This window comes from Brassica rapa, chromosome A07 (genome assembly GCF_000309985.2).
Source record: "Brassica rapa cultivar Chiifu-401-42 chromosome A07, CAAS_Brap_v3.01, whole genome shotgun sequence".
NCBI classification, from domain to species: Eukaryota; Viridiplantae; Streptophyta; class Magnoliopsida; order Brassicales; family Brassicaceae; genus Brassica; species Brassica rapa.
This window is the reverse complement of record NC_024801.2, coordinates 23,885,535-23,911,108: the sequence shown is the minus strand read 5'-3', so window position 1 is coordinate 23,911,108 and position 25,574 is coordinate 23,885,535. Positions and strand designations below refer to the sequence as shown.

Genomic DNA, 25,574 nt, shown 5'->3' with positions numbered 1-25,574 from the left:
AGCTCTGTTGGCAAAGCAATTATGGAGATTGGTTCAGTACCCTGATTCACTGGTTGGCCGAGTCTTGAGGGGTAGATACTATAGAATGACCTCGCCTTTAAGAGCAACATCTACTAGTAGCCCATCATATGTGTGGACAAGCATTTCTGCCGCGAGGAAGCTTTTGCTTTTGGGGATCAGACAGAAGATTCATTCTGGTTATGAAGTTAAGGTGTGGGAGGATCCGTGGATTCCAACGATACCTGCAAGACCAGCTACACCTGTAGCGCCTGTAATGAATCCGAATATGAGAGTTAGTGACCTCATTAATCAGGAATCAAAGGAATGGAACATAGGGCTACTAGAGGATTATGTCCACCCAGACGACATATCACTCATCCGTAGCATGGCCATAAGTTCTACCCATCGTCGGGATACTTTCTGCTGGAACTACACGAGAAATGGCCAATACACAGTGAAATCTGGATACTGGGTTGCACAGAATATGTTGAAGCCAGAAGAGGGAAAAGAAATATTGGAACCAAGTATTACTAAACTTCAAGCCTTTGCTTGGAAGGTGAAAGCACCACGGAAGATGTGCCATCTTATATGGCAATTGATAACGGGTCAGGTGGCAGTAACGAGAAATCTAGTAAGGAGAAATATGAGGTGCGATAATTACTGCCCCAGATGTGGAGAAATAGAAGAATCTGTAACTCATGCGATATTTGATTGCCCTCCAGCACTCCAAGTATGGTCCCTATCAGTAACTCCTACAGCCCCAGGTACATTTCCAGTGTCAAGCGTCTACACGAACATGGACTATCTATTCTGGAGGAAGAATGATATCTTAGAGCCAGGCCAAGACAGGGATCCTTATCCCTGGATAATATGGTATATTTGGAAGGCTCGTAACGATAAGCTTTTCAGGGGAATAGACAGAGACCCTCTAGAACTAGTTCGATACGCAGAAAGTGAGTGTCAAGCATGGTGTAATGCAAATGAGATGATACCGCCAATAGTACAGGCCAACAATAATGATGAAGACCAAGTCTTAAGCTTGGGTAGTATTTGCATGTTAGATGGATCGTGGACAGCTTCTGATCGATTTAGTGGATGTGGATGGGTCTGGATGGATGGTGGAGAGAACATACAAATTATGGGAACTCGGAATTTCATTCGATGTGAATCAGCATTACACTCGGAGGTAGAAGCACTGCGGTGGGCGATGGAGAACATGCTTCAACATTCGACATGCCAGAGCTTTGGAACAGACTGTAAGGAGCTGATTGCAATGATAAAGGAACCCCATGAGTGGCCAAGCTTCGCAACAGAATTGGAGAAGATAGAGACGCTGCAGATTTGCTTTCCGGAATTCAAGATTATCCACGTGCCACGTGTGCGCAACCGGTTTTCTGATTTTTTAGCCAAGACTGCTAGGACCTTTCGCAGAGAGTTATTTTTTATTGGTTGTTCTATTCCGATCTGGTTACCCAGACCACCTCAAGTTTGAGTAATAGAATGGCCGTTCGACGTCAAAAAAAAAAAAAAAAAATCAGTTGTTAAATACACTAATACAAAATATCTTAGTTGAACTTAAATTCTAATAAAGTTCAAGCTTGATATCTGTTGGTGATACAAAGAGATAAAATTGGTTGTAAAATAACATCAATAAATGTTTTTCTTAACGGTAAACCAATATAATGGTAAAATAGTAATATGTTAAAAGGTATTCCCTCAGTTCCGTTAATATATATCTTTTTGTTTCTAAATAAGTGTCATTTTGACACTTTTCACGGAGATTAAAAATTTATATAATTGACTAGTATATCTTTATTTAATATATGATTAGTTAAAGAAGAATGATTTAAATAAAAAAACTATTGGTTATTTAAAAGTGTAAAAAGTAGATCTAATGTATAAAACTACAATGAGATTGTAGAATGACACTTATTTCAAAACAAAATAAAAAAAAACCTAAAGTGACACTTATTATGAAACAGAGAGAGTGTATATTAGAAAAAATTGTTTCACAAAGTAGTTTTTTTGTTGTTTTCTATAAAAAGTTATAAATTAAAAAAATTGATTTTGTTATTATTGTTTAAAAGTTATTGACAACTGAAAATTGCAGAAACAATGCACTTATTATATTAGGTTATAAACTATGCCTGATTATCTTAAAAATAAGTACACATATTTATAACAAACTTTAAGAAAGATGTTACTCATGTTTCTAAATAATTGTCACTTTGATATTTTTCACATAAATTAAGAAAATAAATAAAATGTAATTAAGTTTCTATTAATTATACATATTTGATTGATAGTATTTAAGATAAATAAAATTATTTATAAGATCAATACATTTTGAAATTAATTTAAACTGAAATTAAATAAAATTTGCATTAAAATTCTAAAACTTTGCATTGAAATTTTAAATGACACTTTTTGTGTAACAAAAAAATGTTAGAATGATACTTAATATGAAACAGATGGGGTAATTATTTTCTTTGAAAATGTGTATTTTACTAGTCTCAAAATGATGGGGGTTCAAAAGTTTATACATTTTTTTTAAAAAAAAATTGTATACCAATTTTCATCACTTTGTCTGTACCATATATCGTCTAATCGAATGTTACAATCCTCACCTCCATTGCTTTAAAATCACCAAGCAAAGCCTTTACCACTCATGTGATGATATGGCTAATGACGATGTTGATGAGCTCATACTTTCTGATAAATGAACATCTCGTTATTTTCTGATAAATTGAAAATATAAAATAATTTCCGACACATTTTGTATTGCGACAATCAACACATGGGGACAATGATTCAATGAACCAGAGAACTTGAGCTAGTTTTTAGTCCCAATAAACTTAAGGGATGAAAAAGGTATGATGAAAACAAGAATGAGAACTAAATGACTATGTCAAGTGGTCACCAAACAGATCTGGTCCCCCACAAGAAAAAAAACCTATGACTTATATTTAAACTCTTAGATTACATTTTTAATTAATTATAGGATATGCCAATCCTTTTCTTTAGTCATAGCCTCATAGGATAGGCCAATCTTTGTATTTTCAGTCATAGGATAGGCCAATCTATATACGCTTGATCAATGTGTTTTTAAACCATACACATATTATTACAATCCTTGGTTCCATCAAGAAACAAGAAAGAAACTTAAAAACAAAAGTTTTTGACCTTACTAAAATCTTATCCAACATTAAAATTAACGTTCAGAAATTTTTATTTTGATAAATATTACATTGTACTAAAATAGGTTTGAACCTCTCTTCCTCTATTTCTAAAACACCAATACATTACTCAATGCAAAACATTATTAACAATAAAGTTTCATTGGATCCGCTAAAGAAACGAAAAAGGCTGAAAGTTAATCACATATGGGAATTTGGAAATCATTTTGCTTTTAGCTATTTCCAATAAGAAATATTTGATGTATAACATGATTATCATAAAAAAAACAGTGACAAACTAATATACCTCCATAAAATAGTTGTGCGCATTAATAATTGTAGGTCCACATGACATGTAAATTGCATTTTTTTTGGTCGATTTCCACAAAGAAAAACATACTGCATATCGAGGAGCGTATAGTGAAGGATTCTTAGGGAAACTCTCATCTTGATCTAAAATATTTAATTCAGTTTTCAATCTTAAAATCTCAAGAAATTAGGAGTTTGCAAAATTTGGAGTATGTAATACTAATCAATCTGGTGTGAGATGTTTATCTTTGCGTTTTACTTCAACTAAACACTACAAGGCTCACTACTTCTAGAAAAATTATCAGTCGGATATTATTTCCCAAAGTTTTCGATAATATGATGTCAAAATCAAAGTATGAAAGTATGACAACATATAATAAATACTTTAGCAAAACAAATCCAACTCTGTAAATTAAGTTAGCTGTGCCGGATTCTCTGATCACGTGTTCTTCATCAAACAGATCTCTAATGAATTCCAAAAGTGAATAAAAGCATCTTCAACACACGTTTTGAGTTAAATTTTATAATATCATGTCATGTCACCATATGAGTGCCAATATCATCAATTCGACTAGGGTTTTATTGTAAATGATCTTTGGTGTGAGAAGAGATTAGAAGAAGATGTATGGAAGCAACCAACGCAACGAATAATGCAGATTCGTGTGGAAATATATAATTAACAAGGAGACAAGATGGGACATTTCTCCAGCCCCTTAAAAAGACTTTAGTTTGTAAGGGTTTACACAATTATTACTTTTATACAAAGAAAAGCATTAAACAAATCTGAAACCACCCATTTAGCTTTTGATTGAGTTAGTAAGATTCGCAGATCTGTGAGCCTTCCTTTATCGGTAAATATGTATACAAGTATGAGTATTCAATTGAAAAGTGTATGTGTATGTGTGTGAATCTTAACGTTAATCACGCAAACGTACTAGGATCCGTCATTTGGCACGTAATTTGTGGGGAACATGTTAACATCTGAAACTTTATTTTGGTCGTTTCTATTTTGCACCCTTAACAACCCCAACTTTTGATTGACCGAGTTAGTTTTCACATTACTTAGCTTTGTCTTCAGATGCTTTCTTTCTTCCCAAGGCCATTTTACTATTTTTGTGATTAAAGTGGACATTCTTTCAAATCTCGATATCAAAACTAGGATGCATGTTTGGCTCGAAATACTAATTGGTACTGGAGTCGAATGTGTGTAAATAACTTAATAAAAGGGGTTAGGCGGTCACTTTATAAGAATTGTGATACGATTAGGCTAAAAGATATCTAACCGACGAGTTCTCTTTTTGTTAGTAATCTGAACTGGTTAACGATTGCTGATTGATTTTTGATTATTTAGAACTGTAAAGTATGCTACATGTAACCATTTTCTATATAGGCATTATTAAAGATACGCGTTACTAGTCTATACGTAAGAAAATAACTGTAATAATATTCCATAAAATGTAAGTTATTCGACTTTGATTAACTTTTTAAGATCATATCTGAATAGGTATATATACGAATTATACGCACGATAATTCAAATAAAAAACTATACAGTCGAAAAAAAATCAGAATTTTATTGCCAAACTAACATCATAGTGGAAATTTTCCACCACCAAACTAACTCTTTATTTTTTCTAAGAAGAAAACCAGATAGCACATTATTGTATTTGCATTCCATATAAAATTGAAAATACTATATAGAGATGTTATCTGGAAGCATGTGGAAAAATACTTTGTTAGGTGGTTGTAAATCTGAGAAAACTTAAGCCAAAGTAAAAGATTTGATGGAAAGCAAACAGACTGAGATATGTCAATTAGAATCACATAAAAAGTAGGTGGAAACATATGATTTTACTCGAAGAGAACATGTAGAAATAACACACATAAAAGTCTAGCCGAACTCAAAATTCCTAAAACTGAAATATAAAAAAGAGATAAATGAAATCCAAGAGGGTCCCATAATCCATGTCGTCTTGGTTCGTGTGTCCTTCAAACTCCCACTTTCACTGTTCTTTTAACTTCTTGGGATGCTCGATAACAAAGCATCACAAAAATAATTCTATAAAGCAAAAGAAAAAATATTCATATCTTTCACACACACTTGCACAGTGTCTCCCATGTTACTGTACAAAGTCCACATCTCAGTTTCTTCAACATTTCTTATACTATATATATGTATGCGTCCACCTCCTCTTATTAAAAACCCATCTCTCTCTTTCTGAAAATATAACTCTACATATTTAATGGAGGAGCTTAATTTTCGTTCAAAGACATCTACTTCTCGTCTAAGACTTTTTGGATTCAGCGTCGATGGAGAAGAAGATTTCTTCGAACAGACGGTGAAACCTAACCAATCATCTGACTCGCCGGAGCATAACGAGTTTCCGGCGGGTTCCTCCGGAAGAAGTGGTGGTGGTGTACGAAGCCGAGGCGGAGGAGGAGGAGAACGTAAGTACGAGTGTCAATACTGTTGCAGGGAGTTTGGTAACTCTCAAGCTTTGGGCGGTCACCAAAACGCTCACAAGAAAGAGCGTCAGCAACTCAAACGCGCTCAGCTTCAAGCTACACGAAACGCTGCCGCAAAATACTCTAACGTCGGATCAGCGTCTCCACTTTTGCGTAACCCAATGGTCTCCGCCTTTGCTCCTCGCCCTCATCACCTATCATCCACCGTTTCTCCGCCCGGGGGAGGAGGTTCTTGGATGTATCTTCCACGTGTGTCTCCCTCTCAGCTTCACGTGTCGCATGGGTGCGTGGTTCAGGACGGTGCGGGAGCAGGTACAAATGGGTTCTCGTATGAGTCTGGATTTGGGTTTAACGGGGCTCAGATGAGACACGTTCAGGCACATGGACCGAGACCATTGGTGAATGGGTTTTCAAGAGAAGTGGGATCCACTTTTGATGATGGATTAGGGTTGGATTTGCATCTGAGTCTTGCCCCAGCTGGTCATTAACGTACGTTTAGTTTAATCATATGCCCCTGCAAGTATAGCTCGTGTATATTTTCCTACTTTTGAGTTGATTTTATTTATTTTTAGTGATTTTAATTTTTGTTTTAACTGTACGTCTAAAAAAGTGTTTATTTCCTACCCTAATCTATGTTTCCTATCCAAAAGAAGTACGTCTCAAAATGCTTAACCAAATTGTGAAGAAAAACTCTACAAAAGTTATTTGTAATTTGTATTGTTGAGACTAGAAATAAACAATAAGACCGAAGTCGTGAAAAATATATACAAACAATAGGACAAAAGTTGTCAGATATACTGCAATAGACAAGGATTCTTCGATCTAACTGAAGTTAAAAAGAAATGTCTAAATTAATATTTAATTAAACTTTATTGTAGAAAAAGATATGGTTATATGCTTCATGATGGTAGAATAACATAATAATAGAAAAAGAATCTCGAAACAAATATGTAAATTATTTTTAATATTAATAATAAAATCATGACATATTGTAATTTATTTTGCTACTAAAATTCCGGCATAGCAGATGGTTAAACCGGGAAAATATCATTTCATATATAGTAAAAACTTACAAAACTGAAACTTATGAAATTCCACTATACTGATCCATGGGATCTTTAATTTGAAAACTTTATATCCACCATTTGTAGTGGCCAAATAGAATACAAAGTTGGTATATGAAAACTCTTTTAAAAGAAAAATTCTTACAAGTTTGCTGCAATGCTAATTCCTAATCCTCAAGTCTATGCACAATCTATTTTATATTCTGTATTGATTCCATATAAGCATATCATTATCAACCAAATTATGTTGGTGTCTTTACTATTATAGTTGCTACATCTATCATACTCACTTAGAATCAAAGTTTAGAAAACTAGTTTATTAATTTAATTTCAAAAGTTTCCTAGACATCTGTTTAACAACAATGAAAGTAAGAAATGACAATTCCTAGCAATTTCGTCTATTGTATTGTTAGTCTACTACCAACCAATCTAACACAATTTGGTTGGAAATTTTATGTTGTAGAGATCATTTGGCCAATATTAGTATCATATAGACTTTTAACAAATCCTTTTTGGCAATTAAGATCCCGGGCTTACTGGGAACCGACGTATTAAACTTGTATACATAACATTAGTTCGGTATTAACGTATTAGCAATGTGCATGCATAAAACGTACACGGGCCAGAAGATACTAGTTGTTAATTAAAATTATTAAATGGTTGTGACTAGAGGTGATGATGATACGTTTGTGCGATAGTAAATATTTTAAAGCTACTATATGTCATAAATTAAAGGCTATGATTTAAAATGCAAGCACTTATATAGTGGAGGAATCTTACGCTAAGCTGACATTTAACAGGAAAAAAATATAATTTCATATGAATGAGGATGTGCGTGACCAAGAAAATAACAGGTTTTTATCACAAAATGTATGGAATAACATTTTGAAAATATTAGCTTAGGCTGAGCGTCCCGGATACCGGAACTTAAGATGATAAAATTCTTTTAATCTACTATATGATATTTTATTATAGGTAGGCCAGCGCATTTCATGTTTAAACATGCAACGGGATCCTAGTCACCATGCCCCCAATAATTTATATACAAGACAGAAAGTATCTTGTTTTAGAAATTTTAATAATGCAATAGCCACATCTATTTTTTTTTTTTTTGAATTATACAGAGGTATCCTGACCCCACATAACTGATCCAGATTAGTCACGTGTTGCCACGTGTCGGTCATCTGTCCCTTGCGATGCCGAAATGTTAATTCTCCAGTGGCCGGGATTCGAACCCAGGTGACGGTACTCACAGCTGTAAGCCCTTTACCACTAGAGCTAGAAGCCCCGGTTAATAGCCACATCTATATTATATTGTTTTGCTTATATGTTTATGAGTTATGGGAGTTGGGGCAGGTGGGCAGTAAGATTTTTTGCTCAAGCTTAAACAAAGGTTTAGGACGTACTTTTGATCATTGATTGGTTGGAGAATTCGAGGACTTGATGGATCAATTTTAAGTTTGGTATCGGAACACTCCACGAACGTCGACACCTACTTTTCTACCACATAAGGAAATTGGCGTTTACATAGTTGCGATGGAGGTTTTTCTTGTTGTTTGATTTTTGTCTTAGTAGTTGTTTTGCTCATTTTTTTCGTGAGGGAACACAATCTTGTAATTTCCTGCGATAAAACGTAATTTTGCATTTTCAAAAAAAGAAATCCCACAACATTTTCAAAGAAAAATAAAAAAATCACAAAAGCTTTTGGTTAGCTTTCAAGGTGCTTCGTGGTCCTCTCAGCTTTGACTGAGTCCGCTAGTCCAATGCGCCTAGGTTATTATCATGTAAAATGGAGACAAACCCCAAATGATTCGGTGTCAATGAATACAAAAAGAACTGATGTTAATGAATCTATCATACGTATTACTCTAGGGAGTAGAAACCCACTTCCTTGGTGTTGGTCTGGCAAACTACATACATGTGCATATCTGTAAAAGGTACCCTTTTGGAGGAGAAACTTTTCTTCAGAGTCCCGAAACGTGTTCTTTTGCTGCATCATGTGTCCTCTTTAAGGAATCATCAAAGTACCCATCACACCATCAATCATGCAATGTATATACCCTAATCTAAAAGACACGCACTAAGTTATAACTAGTTGTCAGAAAAAAGGAAGTTAATTATAAGTAGGATGCGTCTAATTTTTGCTTTTGCTTTACCACTCTGACCACTACGCATTATATATTGCAATATACTATTATATCCGTACGATATCAAACCAAATTATTGAAGAAACAACGCATTCATATAGACATCCCCATCCCCCACTCTACACAAAAACTAAAGTAAAAGAAGACAATGATTCATATTATACTTTTGTTTTACAGTTAGGACTGTAGTCCAGATTTTAGACATAGCAATGCCAAAATTTCGAGTAACATGTGTAAAATATTAGACATACACGCAAAAGAAAGTCTAGCGTTTGGTATAGACTGTATAGTGGTCATCACAGTTGGGGTTTGATTGTATGTCGAAGTACGTTTACTATAATTAATATGTGTGTTAGCATATTGCAATATATTTTTATCATTGCATCTTTTAAATTAACTCAAGCAGAGCCAAAATCATATATGACTAAATATTTTATTCTTTCATGATGTTTGATGCAAAAAAAAAGCACATAAAAAACTTATGTCCTCTTTCAAAGATTTAACATTAATACTTAAACAACATATAAACTTAAATAAACGCAAGCTAAAATAAAAACCATTGTTTTTAAAATCAGACCAGAAACTGAACCGGATAATCATTGGATCAACGATTAAATATGGTTTAACCGGGTCAAACATTGTTTAGTAATATAGTTTAATATATTTTAGTGTACAAATTTTAAAATAATGTTAGTTAAAACATAAAACATTATAAATATAAACTAATTTCATATTTATACGGATGGTTTATAGATTTTTGATAGTCTTAATGACTTTTATAAGGTTAATAGCTTTGAGATCCAATATGGATATGTGACCGGTTCATGGTAGAACCAGTTATTAGATCCAACCCGGTTATGTAACCGGTTCATGGTCAAACCTGGTCCAACCATCGGGTCGGTCGGTTTTAAAAACATTGATAAAAACCAATAATAGTAGTCGACTGATACCAATTATATGCATATGTGATAAAAACAATTTGGTGGATGGTGGAATACTGGAAGCAAGGGCCCGGTCGTTTGTGTGGGGGTCCTTGACATATGTTTCGTTTCCTTTACCTCCTCTTAGACACGACGAAAATAATTGTGGGTTCACAAGAGGACTTATGTTATGGTTGTTTACTTCAACATATAGTACAAATATCTAGATATGATAAGTATATTCCCTTTCCAGCTCTATTGCAGATACAATTTGTATTCATTTTCATATGTTTTTGCATACATTAGATTCATAACAGCGAAGTCAACAGAAACTAACCCCTAATGTGGAGATAAGTTGAATGTGAAAAGTACGTACATTGGAGGTTTTGGTACGTAGGTTAGAGACAAGCACTAAGAGACAGGATAGGGCTTGGGTGGAAAGTAATAAAACTTGAGAAAGAAGAAGAAGCCCCAGGGCTTGGCTTTCGTTGGACGTGAAATATGGAAAGAGAAGAAAGATGCTGTGGGAGTTTGTCGAAGTCTCGTTGGTTGCCAGTACATGTATATCCGAAGAAAGTTCTTTTATTACTAAACCTTTTGCAATTATGATGTCGATGGAGGAATTCAATATATAGGATAAGAATAAAGTGCTAGATCTTGTCGGGATAAGCCTTTTCCCCCTTTTCATTTAAGATTCTCGTTGGTTAGGAAATATGATTAACGACGAGAAAGTTTTTTCCTTTTTTAAAGTTACATTTACTCTGAATTTGAAATCAACCCAAAAGAGATTTCATATGTTGTAAAACGTATTACCCGGTGAAAGATCAAACTTCGGTTAGAGCTCTACTAATGCTGGACTAATTTTTTTAATGAAAGAAGTTATTAACTAAGCGGTAATAATTTGGTGGCAAAAAGACAACTTGGTGCAAGACATAAACCCATGGCTTATGCGTTCGAATCATGCCATAAGCTAAGTTATACCATTTACTTAGTCGGAAGACATGGAAACATTATATATGTCTCATTTGAAACTTGAAACCGGATTATGTATTGTTGGGATTTGGCCCATATACTCCTAATCAATCCAAAAAAAATATTGATCGTTAATTGGATAAGTTGATCCGGTGACCTAGTTAACACTTCTTTTGGCCAAGGAGAATCAAACCCATGGTGAAAGTTTCAGCTGGAATTTCTTTACCACTAGACCAAGACCACTTGGTTGTTAACACTCCTTTTCACGTTCAAGTTTAAAAACATTGATGAATGTATTTAGGCACAATCCAAGAAGAATCTATGTGACTTTAAACTCACATGGGGTGTAATGTGTGTTCGTTTCTGTTCATTTCTTAAGTCGTTTTGGTCCACACAAAAAAGACATCCTTTTGCAATTGAAGAGATCTGAGGACCCAAGATAACTGAAATAAAAGTGCACGTACGTCTTCGATACATATACATACATCATGTAATATATGATTAGTTATGAAGACAATTGAAGTGGACTAGCGTACAAGACTTGTCCTACCACTACCCGTTTCAGTCTTTCAGAACACATCACGACGCAAAAGTAGTTAACCAAAAATTTCTGAGTCCGTCTCTTGTCGATCTCTCATTCGTTTACTTTATCACCTCTACCTTTTTTTCTTCTTTTTCCACTATCGCCTGCTGCATGTAATGTAAGCATGTTGCGTAGCCTCGAATAATATAATCGACTCTATGGGAAAACGCATAAACTGGAAGGCCCAACAAAATTGGCCGAGGATGAATAGTCCTAGGCCTATGAGAGAGTCACAAGGGCCTTCAGCATGCCCAATACTAAATTCTTGAAAATCATGATGTGATATGGCCAACCACCTAACCCAATTCATAAACCTAAACTGAGATAACTAGATACCCAAATAGAGCAAAATAATGATTCTCCACCATCTCAAATATGTTGGGGAGAAAAATTAATAATACAAAGATGACGTGAAACATAAAAAAGAATTCAAAATAAACGATTAAGATTTCGAAAATGTATTATAAGTTTATAACTGTAAGTTTGTAACATCCCTAATCCAAACCCAACATGAAAATTTATGTTTATAAAGATTTTAGGTATAGTTTTATTATGTAATAAATACATGACCTAAAGGTTAGTCATATTGTAATAATGTATATTCTTTAAAAAAAAGTTATATTATATAACTCTCTTTCTTTTAGTAGGAGCAGATGTAATATCAAGGTTGTGAGTGTTATAGTCGTGGCTAAGTATCTTGTAAGCCATGATGATGAAATCATGCGATTTTGATGAAGGAGAGTTAAGTGGTCCACAAAAATCTTAGGCGAAATTAGGTTAGTTCTAAGCGGCTGGTATTTAATAAGCGTATATTCTTTTGGATTTTTAATGTCATTTTCTTATAGGCCTCAACTAAACAAAAACATGTTCATAATCCAGATGAGAGGTAAAACAATCAGACGCTTGATAAACCCTTTTTTTTTTACAACAAAGCCATAACAAACTAAAAACTATACTATGAAACAGTTTTGATATCAAAGATTCAACATTTTTGCAGTCTTTATATTTTGGAACATATATAAAAGATCCAACATTTCTAGTGTAAGCCCAAAACAAACTGGAAACGTTAAGGCCCAAAATAAACCCTCGCCTCTTGGAGAAAGAGATGCGGGTGGGTTAAACAATAATCAGACGGTTGATAAGCTACTTCATCACACACATAACCACAACCAAATGCGCCAAGAACTCACGGCGCATTTTAGCAAATCTCAAACTATGTTTCCGAAATTACCCTCGAACACACCTTAGAATCACCAAAATACATGAACACTGTCATATATATAAGAAGAAACTCTTTCTTCTCCCTTTTCTTCTTCGCAGAATCCAAAACCAAAATCGAAAGCAATCGAGAGATTGAAACTCATCTGTTAATTAAGTATCGGCGAAGCAATGGTGTTTCCCGGTGAGAAAGAAGAAGAAGACTACACGGCGACGGGACACGATACTCCGAAGAAGACTCTCCACAATTTCTCGTTCACGGACTTGAAGTGGGGTGCTCAGCGTAACCTAAGGTGCACGAAGATCGAATCTAACGTCGTCGCCGTCGATCAAAGACCCCGACTCGGCGACAATCCGAGTCACGGCGGAGCGGAAGGGATCGAGGAGGCGAAGGAAGAAGAGAAGACGAGCAAGAAAGAGGGGGAGAGGGAGGTGTCTCCGCCGTGGAATCTGAGGAAGAGGAGAGCGGCTTGCAAGGCTCCGGCAACAGATTCCGAGGGGATTCAGGAGAATGGAGTGAGGCCCAAGTTTAACCCGACGCTGACGAAGAAAGAGGTGGAAGATGATTTCATCGCCATGACGGGTCATAAACCACCGCGACGGCCCAAGAAACGGCCCAGAAACGTTCAGAAACAGATCGATGTAATTTATTTAGTTTTTTTCTTTTTTAAATACAAAAGTTTTTCGAATTCTGATCTTGTTCTTGTTTGAACAGCGGTTGCATCCAGCTTCTTATTTTGCTGAGGTTACTGAAGATCTCTACGATGTCCCCGACGTAGCCGAGAACGGAAAGGTATCATCTTTTTTTTTTTCACAAGATTTTTTATTTGGTATTGTAACTGTTTGATACTAATATTTGCTTTACTATTTCTGCAGAAATGATGACGATGATGAATGAAAGTTGGAAGTGTGATTAAATCAGAAGATGCTTTTTGAGTTTCTCAGTTTTGTTTCTTTAGCTATTAGTTTTGGTTTTGGCTAAATAACATGTACAAAGAGATATGGGAGAAGTTGAGTAGGTTCTCATGTGTTAGGACATTCTCTTCTCTTTCAGTTAATCAAATCAGCAACGAACAGCCAATAATAATAGGGATCAATAAAAGGATGAACATTTCACCAAATCTTGCCTTTTTTGTGACTATCCAACCTCTGTAGGTTTAAGACCATTCCTCTGTCTTTCTGCTTATTTATTGATTGATGCGTTCCATTGAATTTTTGTGAGTATCCAACCGTGCTTGCCATCATTCATGATCACTTTGTTGCGAGAGATAACTTGTGCGTGTGTGTTTTGGCCGTCATGATTCTTTCTAGTGCATTCTGTATTTAACGTGTAACGGTCAACAATTCAAGGAGTGTGTGCTATACAAAAAAAAAAAAAGTGGACTAGTTTGTTCCGTGTGGGGGCTTTTCGTTTTCCCGCGTTTGATTCTTTCCCTCAGCCTGACCCTGACTCGCTCACCACCGGTTTACTATTTTCTGGTCGAATTCAACCAGCTTAACCAAATGGTTATCAGCGATTTTATGAAAATAATAATTATCAGATATTTTTTTTAATGAAAAAATCTATTCTCTTCAAAGTGTTGTCTTATTTTTTTATTTATTATCAGCGAATTTATTTGAAGACGCTTAGATGGTGGTTCTCTGCTTCATTGTTTGTTCTGTTGGATTTGCTTTGCTGTATTTCAAAACTGAACAATTACAAGACAAATTCTTAAAAGGATAATACACACATATACTGAAAAACTAATATTCATATTGATCAGAGTAATTTTTCAGTTTACATTTCCAAAGTTTATATTAAATTTTTTAAAACTAGTTTTGTATGAAGTTTTACATCTCTATTGATTTGATCCACGTCCTATTAAAACAGGCCATTTTGTGTATAAATTTTCAGTTTATTGATCTCTTGATAATACTTTAACAAACTTCACCACTTAATTAGAAAGACAATTATCTATATAACTAAAATCAGCAAGTAGAATACTGAAACAAATCTTTAGCTGACGAATGGTTTACAAGAAATGCTATAAAAATATTTGAATTTTTAGATATTCATTAAAATAATAATATAAAATCCATTTTAACTATTTTAATTAGAATATTCTTAATATATTTTATAATTAATATACATATATATATCCTTAAAGTTGGGAAAATATTATAATAACTTTAATTTTTAAATTTTTTTATTAATTTCGTAATCAATAGTATATTACTATTATAAAATAATACTAATGCAAGGAAAATGAAATAATTATTTTGGTAACCCATTTTAATCATTACTAAACTAAGTTATTTTAACTGTATATAGAGAATCATTAAAATGAAAATTTGTTTATTAGAATCATTAAAATCCTATATATATATAAATTTTAAAATTTAGATACATTATTTGAATTTTTAACTTTTAAACCGAAACTAATATAATCTTATAGTTTCATTAACCAAACCATTTTAGACACGTCAAAAAACAGTTGTTAAACATTCACTATGAGGCATTTTTAGCTTAAATTTGAACGTTAGAAATTATTTTAACGTTTTGCCACAATATAGTTTATGTTCGTTTGGGTTGATGGTTTACAGATTCTCAATCTTTTTGTGAGTTTTAGTGTTAACCCCACTCGTGGTCAGATTCGGACCGATCGCCAGTCCAGTCCAGTTTGGAAGCACTGATCAAAAGAAAAAGGAAATCCAACTCATAAGAAAAAGCTATAATTTTATAACTCTCAAGATGCTAACAAATAACGTCGGATATCAGAAAATCAAAAATATACAAACGTTCCTCTTTTCTTTTTTTTTATATCTCTGCGGCTGGAGCTTTCCAACTCCAATGTTTGTTACGCTACATTTTTGTTTACATATTATCTTACTTCATAAATTTATTAACACATGTACACGTTTATACTATTATTCCTTTCTCTAATTTTACCCCAAATATCCACAATCAAACGAGGCGTTCCTATTTTTATGCTACGCCTCGTTCGCCAATTATTCTTGTTTTTTGGTTTTTTAAAATACAGACAAAACTCACATGCTGTCTAATCTTCACATGTTCTGTCGATTATTCCATTATTAACTTATTATACAACGACCAGCAAATTTTTTTTTTATAAATACATTTTCTGTAAGTTTTTCTCTCCTCTCCTGCCACAAAAGACAAAAGATGGTTTCACACTCTTGTCTTCCTGCTCATCTTTCCATTACAGAATGAACCAATGCTGAAACATCCGTCGGCTACGTTAGAGATGAACCCCGGCGGTGGGAAATTTAAGACCGGACTAACTCGAACTCCACCGTTCCCGTTACCGAAACTGCTCCTAGCTAGAGGTTTCTTATAAGGACCTGAAGCTGAGAGCGAAGATGATCTTCTAAGAGACGTTTGTTTAGGAAGATTGTGAGTTTTGTGAAGATGATAAGTTTCCTTGGGAGGCAAGTTAGGTTTAGGGTTTAAAGCAGAGCCTGTGGAGTTGCTTCGTGAGAGGAACTGAAGCGATCTGATTATCCCTTTGCTGTTTCGGCTCTTATCGTAGTTGAGGCTTATGCTTCTCTTGAACTGCAAGAACAACCCCTTAGGCTTTTCTTCATAATCAGATTCAGGATTCAACAGCAGCTCTTTGAGTCTCATGATCTTCTTTTCTGGTGGGGATCTCTGTAATGAAGAAGAGGAAGATGAAGAAGAAGATGACGAGAGTGAAGCTGATCTTTGGACCCTAAAGTTTACTTTCTTGATCTGGACCGGAAGAATCTTGCCATCGAAGAAGAGTTCATCAGCTGGGGATACTTCTTGAACAGGACAACTTGAGCCAAAGCAGAAATCGAACTCCGAACCTGGATCAAGAAGTGTAGAGTCTAATCTGACGTCACCGTCCGGTGAGTCAAGATCATAGGAGAAAGAGTTTCTTGGGCTGGTGCCAGAACAAGGAGCCTCCGAACAGCAAACGTCAATAGCCATAACCCTTACTCTCTCTTTAATCTGCCTTCTTGTGGTATCATTCAAGAGCCAATGCTGCCCGGGAAAAGAATAAAGGATCCCTAATGATTTGAAAAGATTATTTTGAAGTGAAGAGTATAAAGAAAGAAAAATGAAGATTCTCAAGTCAAAAATGGCAGCTTCAACTTTTCTTATGTAGAATAATGTCTTACAAGAGAAGAGTAGTAAGGAGACAATAGGTGATGGAAGGATTAATCAGGTGTTGTTTACCCTATTAGTTTCTCACAATAAAACAAAAAGAAACAGAAGAAAACCAGCTAAAGCAAAAGCCAAAGGAGGAGGTAAAGGAAGAAATAAAATAACAAAGCAATGTCAAGATTTTGATCTATTAGCTCAACTCTATATAAGAAGAGACCCATATTATATTTGTCCTCGTTCGTAGAAGATGCTTAAATCGTAGCTGTGCAGTTATGCGACATAAATTATTGTTGATGTGGTGGGCATGATTCATATAAAAGAAATGATATATGTTCAATCAAACTGTAAATGATGAGTCGAATCTAATCAACTTTAGTTAATTTGATTACTTATTTGAAAAAATGAGAATATATATATATATATATATATATATTATTTTCAACCGTTTGAGTTGATTATATTTACGTTTTAAAAATCAAGAATGTGTCCCACGAATACACTGAACGTCGATCGCTTTGAGGTCCGCAAACTGTAAGTGTTCCTCCATATCTATAACTGTTTGGTTATCTTACGTGGCGGTTCGTTCGGGGCCTAAAGATGCAAAGGATTTTGTTTCGACAATATTCCGAAATGCGGACTGGACGCTAACGTCACCTCTTTGTGTGACTATTTTTCAGCTGTCTGACTTTGTCGTGAAAATCTTATCGACGCATTCGAACTTCTTGAATTCGCTGTCATCATTTCACGAAAAACTATCTTGTTTATCTATTTGTGTTATTGTATTTTATCTTTTTGAATCAAAGAGGATGATACATTCCTTCTTTTTATCCTAACTGAAAGAGTTGAGTTCGAATGAAAGTAATTCATGTTAAAAAAAGCATTCATTTTTCTTTTAAAATTTTGTTATTCTTATAAACAAGTGTTTATTTCTTGTTCAGCAGTATAATTTCGAGAAAAGTAATACTATATCACTAAGTGATTCCCTCTGTTCATACATTACCTTTTTGTTGGAAATGACATCTGATCATAGTGTATGTATTTGAATCCAAGTAGTACCACAATTATTAATAGCCAAGGGAATCATTTGATGATACATTGTACTTGATCACTGTCATCATATATGTTACATGTAATTTTTCATTCAATAGATAAATGTCAAGGGCAGTAACTACTAATTATATCCACTCAGAAAAATTTAACCGCATACTAAAAATAGAATTTAGTCAGCAGTGCATGTTTTCTGGTTTGAAATATTGCATTTGCAGCTACAAATTCGCTCACTGATCTGAAACATTTTTAATATATGATTTAAGATTTAAATTTTGATATAGGGGTATACAGGTACTCAGTGATCTAGATCAATCGTTGGATCAATAATAGCATCAAAGTATAAATTAATACTTATTGCAGGAGACACCATTATCATTGATAATGAAGAGGCGGCAGGAGGGGTTTCTGTGAACTAATTGAAGTCATTCGCTCTAATCAACATAGATCATATCAGTACAATAATATAATCGTTATCTTTTAGGAGTATCTTATAAATGCAACTATGTGGCATGTGTTTTAGGGTTCGATCGGATCTCTAACAGAAAATTGATCTAAGGACATCGTACCAGATCTAAAAAGCATGCATGCATCCTCGATATTTCTTTTATTGCTTTTAAATTGATTTTGGTTCGAATTGTAATCATGGTTGTGTTTGTGTAAAAATTAAACCCAAATTTAGTTTTTAATCAAGCCTATTGTTTTATTTGAAATAAAACCAACATTTAGAAGTGAACCGAAGATTAAACCAAGAAAAAAAGTAAACCGAGCTCGCTTCTTCGCTTATCTTTAGATGAATTTATGCGAAAAAGTGAAGTACACCAAAACTTGTTAAACCCAAGAGTCTGATCCATTTTTTATCTCTCTTACAAAAGGGTAATGGGTAGCAAATTTAATAGAGGGTTGGATTAACCACGTTAAGTCAAGCCCATTTTACATCCATAGTTATGATGGCGGTGATAAAAGGTGAAAGATACTATTAATATGTATACATTGAGTTTTGGGTATCTTCATGTACACTGTACACAATTTGACACCAGCGATGATGTTGTGTAACCTTGTCATTGCTTGTATTTTAAGCAGAGGTGCTTTTTCAGTGACAGTTTTGCGTTCATGTGTATTAAATACGAGGGAGCCGTTGATCCGGAGAGAGAGGCCATGAATATGTAGATCACCAGGTTAAACAGAACTAGTTTTTATCTGATAGAGGATTCTTCACTGCAGCAGAATGATGATTTGGCTTGTCTTTTTTTTCTGACGAACATGTTAAATCAAGAGGTATGTGCTTTGATGCTTTCTACGTTCTTTTCTTGTTTTTTTTTTGGATTTTGGCAGAGTTGTCTAGTGTTTGACTTGATACACACGTTACAACAAAATCTCTGTTTTTATTTCATCTTGAACTGAAGTACGTTAAAAGTCTTTAGTCAACAATGTAAGCTCGTCAACATATTCGAACCATAACCATTGGATATCTCTTTCTCTATCTGCGACTTACAATAGTGTGACGTTGATAGTTACTGTCCTACAAAGTGGCCGAAAGCTTTGTGGTAGAGAGACTAAAAGAGAGTTTAGTCTGTTCACGCATTTGATTTTGATTGACTAAAAACCATTGAAAGAGATTGTTGTTGTATATGCTACCTCCATTTCTTTCTGTTATGCTTTGTCTTCGCATAATTTAATGTACATTACTCAAAAGGTTTAATAATTGGTTCGACGAATCTGGATTTCTTTTTGTATGTGAATATGCCATAGAGAAACAGAAAAGCACATTGAAATATTACTGATTTAGGATGGAATAAGGTGCTCTTTTGCTTTTGGAAGTTAAGGATAAATGGATAGTACTGCTCACATTATAGTAGTACTCTTTCACTAGGCTCGATTCTATGCTCTACATGTGTGATAGTGCATATGGCATCAGTAGCACTTATCTTCTTATATTCGTTTTAGATTTTTTGAGATGGGACAGTATAATTTTCACATGATTTGATTATTTCTAAATAACTAAACCTAAAACAATATATTATTCCTTCCATTGGCAAAAAAAAAAAATTCTTTCTTGGACTATTGCATACATTTTTATAATATTGTACTCAGTTCATGAGTTGGTTTATATTTGAATCTTGCAACTCAAAAATGCACGTGCCAATATCTACATTCGATATGTTAGATATGAGGTTGGTTCACTATTCATGTCTTAGGTTTGACTAAATTTGATTTTGAATAAAAATTGTTATGGAAGTGATGATTTGATTTTGTTCGAAGAATGTGAACTCGGAAACACGGAACAAGAAAATGAACACATAAGTTGGAGTAATATACGGGTTTTACATATTACATCTAACGTGTGGTTGTAGGATTTGGTGCCAATATACACTGTTTGATTTGAAACATGATCATAACTTTTGTTGTAAATATGTCTTGTTTCATGAACCAAAACAGCTGGTCTCTAGTCTTAAGTTGGTGTATCTTCTTCAAACAGTTATCTTGAACTTTGACCTCTCTAGTCTTTCATACTAACCATACCCACATTAATATCTCCTTAATGAACTTTGACCTATACAGTATACTGGCTCCACTTTACTCATGTCTTTTCTCAAGTTTAACAACCCCTAATGATTTATATTTGAGGTTAGTACCAGTTTAGATACTAACCCATTCTAGCCGACATAATATCGAAATTTATATTCGTCGCGTAGCATCTACGTTTCTTTATTCGACAATATTAATATTAAACCTTTTTTAAATAAATTCAAAATACTCAGTTTACATTCAAGAAAATCCGTATATTATTCCAAATAGTTACTTGAAAGTGAAATAGATAATCAATTGCATACAAATATACTGTGTGGTGTTTCGTTCTCGACCTCTCAAAAGTGCATCAATGTTTGTTCCAACTTTTAGTGGTATCTTGGGGTTCAAATTATTGTGGAGTTTCCATATATATATACTTATGAAAGGCTTTTGCAGTGACCTCCAATAATTTGATCTCTTTAGCAAGACTTCTCCAAAGCCACCTTTCTCTATCATTTTGGTTGAAGCTCTTTTGGGATAGTAATAATAATAAATAACTAATTGCTTTGTCTTTATTATCCTATATATATATTGAACTTACATTGGATGTGTTCAAAAAAAAAAAGAACTTACACATGCTGGTGCACAGTAGCAAGAGTAATTATTTTAAAAAAAAATTTATTGACTAGTACAAGTTAATGAGTGCAATCCAAATCCATCATGTTAATGATCTCTTGTACATCAACACTTGTCTTAATGTGCATCTTATCAAATGTAACAATCAGTACTTCATTTAACCTTTTCTTTGATTCCACAGAAACGATATATGTCAATCAAACTCTCCTGTAATATCGTCAACTTTACACTTATATATCTTCCAAATAAGACATAAATTTTGGTGAAGAGACAGATCATTATGTCCTTGAATTACCATCTATCCGGCCCCCATAATTCTAAAAAGAAATTGGATAGAGTCACTCCCAGCTTTTGGATTCTTTCACTTGTTGAGGTAAGACTAGATATGTTCTCCTTTCACTAAGATCCAGATAAGTCTAAAGAATCACGACAAGAGACTACTCTATTCTATTTACCCTCAAGCTTAATTAGTCAAGTTAAACTTGACATGATTGATTAGTGCATGTATACTAAGGAAACAAGTATGTCCGTACATATAGTATGAACAAATCGGCTTAATATTTATATTAGCAAACAAACTTAATACAAATTTGACAGGGATTGAAAGACTCACAGCAAACAATCATTTATAATTTTTAGCAAAAGAAAAAAACAATCATTTATAAATATATATTTAACAACATTTGCTCATGAACTAAAATGAAAATATATTACTTTAGTATACGAAATAAAACCATGGTAGTGTGGGCTCCACCCTAAGCATCTCTTGACCGACTTAATCACTCCCTAAACTGCCAAATGTCATCCATATTCCACATGGGATCTTGTGTGACATTCTCGTACGCTTCTGCCACCTGGCATTCTGTTGATATGTCTGAATTTCCCATGTAATAGTATTCCTCCGTCCCAGGAATATACCCGCTGAGCTCTTGAGCATTGTCTTCATGGTAACACATCGAACCATCGATGATGGTGTTGGGATCCATAAAGTGTGGAACTGTCATGAGATCAGGCATGAAAGCAGAGCTCGAAGAAGAACCATCCATGTTGCTCAGACCCGACAAATCTTGATATGTTTGTGTACTCATGGACTCGAATGTTTGAGAAGGAGGCAGAAGAGAACTATTGTTATTGTTGCTGTTGTTGTTTTGGGGACAAGCATAAGAAGCAGATGAGTTCTGCTCCATCTTCTCGATCAATCTAGGGACCCAGAAACTACGAACAGCGTCAAAGAACTTGTCGCTATTAGATTCGATGTTGAGCTGTCGAGCTTGCTTCTGAACTCTCGTTCTCCAATAGTTCTTGATCTCGTTGTCCGTTCTTCCTGGCAAGTACTGTGCAATCTTGGACCACCTTAATTAAGACACAAGTTAATAGATTATGTTTAATGGTCGGGAACTTTATGGTACTATAAAGCCAAAGGAGTGGTGATAAGTTTCTGAGAGTAACGCACCTATTACCCCATTTAGAGTGGAGCTCGAGGATCAGAAGCTGTTCTTGTGGAGTTAGATTCCCTCGTCTGATGTCAGGTTTCAAGTAATTCAACCATCTCAATCTACAACTTTTGCCGGTTCTTTTCAGCCCTGTGTTTCAAGAGAGTGGTTATAGTAAAGTTAAGAGTATCAAATAATAAATCAAAATATTTGTTTTAGTTAGTTACCAGCACATTTGGCAGTGAGATTCCAACGTCCTTCCCCGTTATGGAGAATGTAAGTGGTGAGAAGAGTGTCTTCTTCAAGAGTCCAAGGCCCTCTTCTCAGCTCTGCTTCTTCACTTCCTTTGCAGCTCTTGTTCTTCATTGAATTTTCCATACTAAACTATCAATATCCCTACAAACTCTATTTATATGTGCTCTATTTTTTTGTGTTTGTAAGAACTATGCATGCATGACTGTGTAGAGAGAAAGGATAGAGAGGCTTTTAGTGCTTTGAGAAGTGAAAGTGAATCCACAGGTACTTGGGAATTTATAGACTGGTGGTATTGGAAAGTGTTCTTACTTTAGCCATCAGTTTGCTTTTTCCCAATGAAGAGTTTAGCTGTCACACGTTTTCAACTTCGTTTAAATATATTCCTTAATTAGCTTCTCGGTTTAACTCATAAAGGATGCTCCATTGTTAAATAAAACGGGATTTAAAGGAAGAATACATTTGACGTATGGATTAGTCGAAATTATACTGTATTAGTCCATATATTTTCAAAATCCAATTGGTATATATTACTCATCCGAATATGATTTTTAAAAGAAAAAAGTAGCTACCTATAATTGCAATGAACTATATGTTTAATGAGAAGTATAGAATAATAGAATGTATCAATACAGTTTCATTTGATGATGGAAAAAGGAATCGAATTTGGTGACTTAACTATATGGATTAGATGTGCACGTGGAAAGAATATTTATTTGGAACCGGATCTTGGAAGAAGATGAAGATGTTTAGTTTAAATTCTTAAATAAATTAAGTAATTAACTTTACTAGAAAAGTTAGCAATAATAACTCATGATTAATATTTCCTTGCATTATGCCAAAGAATTTACGTAACACTTACATCCCCTGCCTTGTAATATAGGAACCCGATCTTGGAAGAAGATGAAGATGTACAGTTTAAATTCTTAAATAAATTAACTTTACTGGAAAAGTTAGCAATAATAACTCATGATTAATATTTCCTTGCATTATGCCAAAGAATTTACGTAACACTTACATCCCCTGCCTTGTAATATAGAAATCGATTTTCGATATTACAATGATACATTTCTTGAAGTTTAAGATTAGGCCTAGACGCCTGGTTTATTATATTATCTATGTTTTAAACTAACGGGTATTCAGTTCATAAATAAACTATTTTTGTAATTAACAATTTAATAATAATAAGTTAATAAAACAATATATTATATTTAACTAATAAAAATACATAACATTTTTTAAAATAAATAAATAATTTTAATTTTTACTTTTTTTTGTGAACAACATAATACTTTCTAGGTTTTGTAGTGATATGTTTTGATAAACCGTATCATGGCAATGGATTTACAGAAATTCTTGAATTATATAGTTGCATCAATGTGGTGTGAAATGGTAAAGCTAAAAGACAGCTAGTTTTGTTAACACCAATTTCTAGAAGCCAGCTAATTATCCCGACTTTGTCCAATAGCATATATCCTTCAAACTTTGAATATTCAAAGAGTCTTCCTAAGTTTTCATTTGTCAGTAAACTTTCAAGCTCAAATTATATTCTAGTACTACTAACTAAACTATTTTGTTAAACAAATACTAATATTGGGAAAATAAGGAAAGGGTCGGTGTCGCTTTAAACTGAGAAGTCAAAAATGTCTATGTGCGTGTATTAATTTAAAATATATGGTATCGTTAATAATACCTCAGTTACTATTTAAACCAATATTTTTGAAGATGATTGATATGATAACTCACCCCTAAAATGTAAAATAAAGCCTAATGACCAGGGATAAAGAAAATAAAGTATGATTTGACATGTGTGTCCTCATTACCATTTTACTAAACAATCAGCAATACCATTTTGATAGTGCTATTTAGAGATGAGTGTCTGGATATTCATTCGGATTCACTATGAGTCTATTCGAATTTTAGATTTTTGAAATTAAAAATTCAGTCACATTCGGTTATTTAAATTTTGGTTCGGCTTTTTCAGTTTTGGTTTGGATTCGGTTCACTGTTTAAATTAATTTTAAAATATTAAAATTCATATATAATTTAAATTTCTCAAGATCTAAAAATAAAAATAATATATAAACTATAAGTTTAAGCAATGTATGCCAAAATTCCTTAGTTTAACATAAAATTTGATTTGATTTAAATATTTGGATGAAAAATCAATATGTATTTTAATTATTTTCAGTGTTTTAAGTATTGTTTAAATATTTTTGATATTTATTTTTGACTATTTGTATATATTTTTAAATATTTTAGATAATTTCAAAACATTTTATATATATTTGATATATTTTTGGATATTAACTCTAAAAGTAGCTGATATATTAAACTATATAAATCTCATTTAAATATATTCGAATATCTAAAATATTTTGGTTCGAATCAGATGCGGTTCCGGTTTTTTAAATACCAAAATTTTGAATCTGTTCAGATATTTAACCAGTTTCGGTTTAGATTTGGTACTATTTTTTTCCGAAAGGGTTTAGATTCCCCCCAGCCCTGGTCCTATTTAGTGACAATCATTTTTGTCTATAGAACAGATGTATGGTTAAGAGTTCCATTTTGGATAGTCCAGTTTTGTTTAAATCGGTTTTCTTTTTCAGTTTTGGATCATTCCAGTTCTTCCACAATTAATTGAAAAGTCAAATGTTAGCTTTGGATTGTTTATCACAACTTCTGGTTTTTACTTAAAAAACTTCTGACAAT

At 33.8% G+C, this 25,574-nt stretch overlaps 4 protein-coding genes across 5 annotated transcripts; 2 read left to right on the top strand and 2 right to left on the bottom strand.

Moving 5' to 3' along the window:
• Positions 1-5,496: 5,496 nt before the first annotated feature.
• Positions 5,497-6,599, top strand: LOC103831249 (zinc finger protein GIS3). Its single transcript, XM_009107132.3, has one exon. The coding sequence runs from the start codon at positions 5,728-5,730 to the stop codon at positions 6,436-6,438; it is 711 nt and encodes a 236-aa protein (XP_009105380.2). The 5' UTR covers positions 5,497-5,727; the 3' UTR covers positions 6,439-6,599.
• A 4,810-nt stretch (positions 6,600-11,409) lies between these two features.
• Positions 11,410-13,975, top strand: LOC103831248. Of its 2 annotated transcripts, XM_009107131.3 has the most exons (3): positions 11,410-13,496; positions 13,570-13,647; positions 13,731-13,975. In XM_009107131.3, exons 1-3 carry the CDS (start codon positions 13,026-13,028, stop codon positions 13,734-13,736), a joined length of 555 nt encoding a protein of 184 aa, XP_009105379.1. In that variant the 5' UTR covers positions 11,410-13,025; the 3' UTR covers positions 13,737-13,975. The 2 variants fall into 2 exon arrangements, with proteins under 2 accessions (XP_009105379.1, XP_033130272.1); XM_033274381.1 differs by having other exon boundaries at positions 13,570-13,975.
• Positions 13,976-15,834: 1,859 nt separating this feature from the next.
• Positions 15,835-17,654, bottom strand: LOC103831247. The gene has a single exon (XM_009107130.3). The coding sequence runs from the start codon at positions 16,804-16,806 to the stop codon at positions 16,024-16,026; it is 783 nt and encodes a 260-aa protein (XP_009105378.1). The 5' UTR covers positions 16,807-17,654; the 3' UTR covers positions 15,835-16,023.
• A 235-nt stretch (positions 17,655-17,889) lies between these two features.
• Positions 17,890-25,397, bottom strand: LOC103831245 (transcription factor MYB62). The gene is made up of 3 exons (XM_009107129.3): positions 22,838-25,397; positions 22,631-22,760; positions 17,890-22,530 (listed from the first exon to the last, which is right to left on the bottom strand). Exons 1-3 carry the CDS (start codon positions 22,986-22,988, stop codon positions 21,957-21,959), a joined length of 855 nt encoding a protein of 284 aa, XP_009105377.1. The 5' UTR covers positions 22,989-25,397; the 3' UTR covers positions 17,890-21,956.
• Between the last annotated feature and the right edge of the window lie 177 nt (positions 25,398-25,574).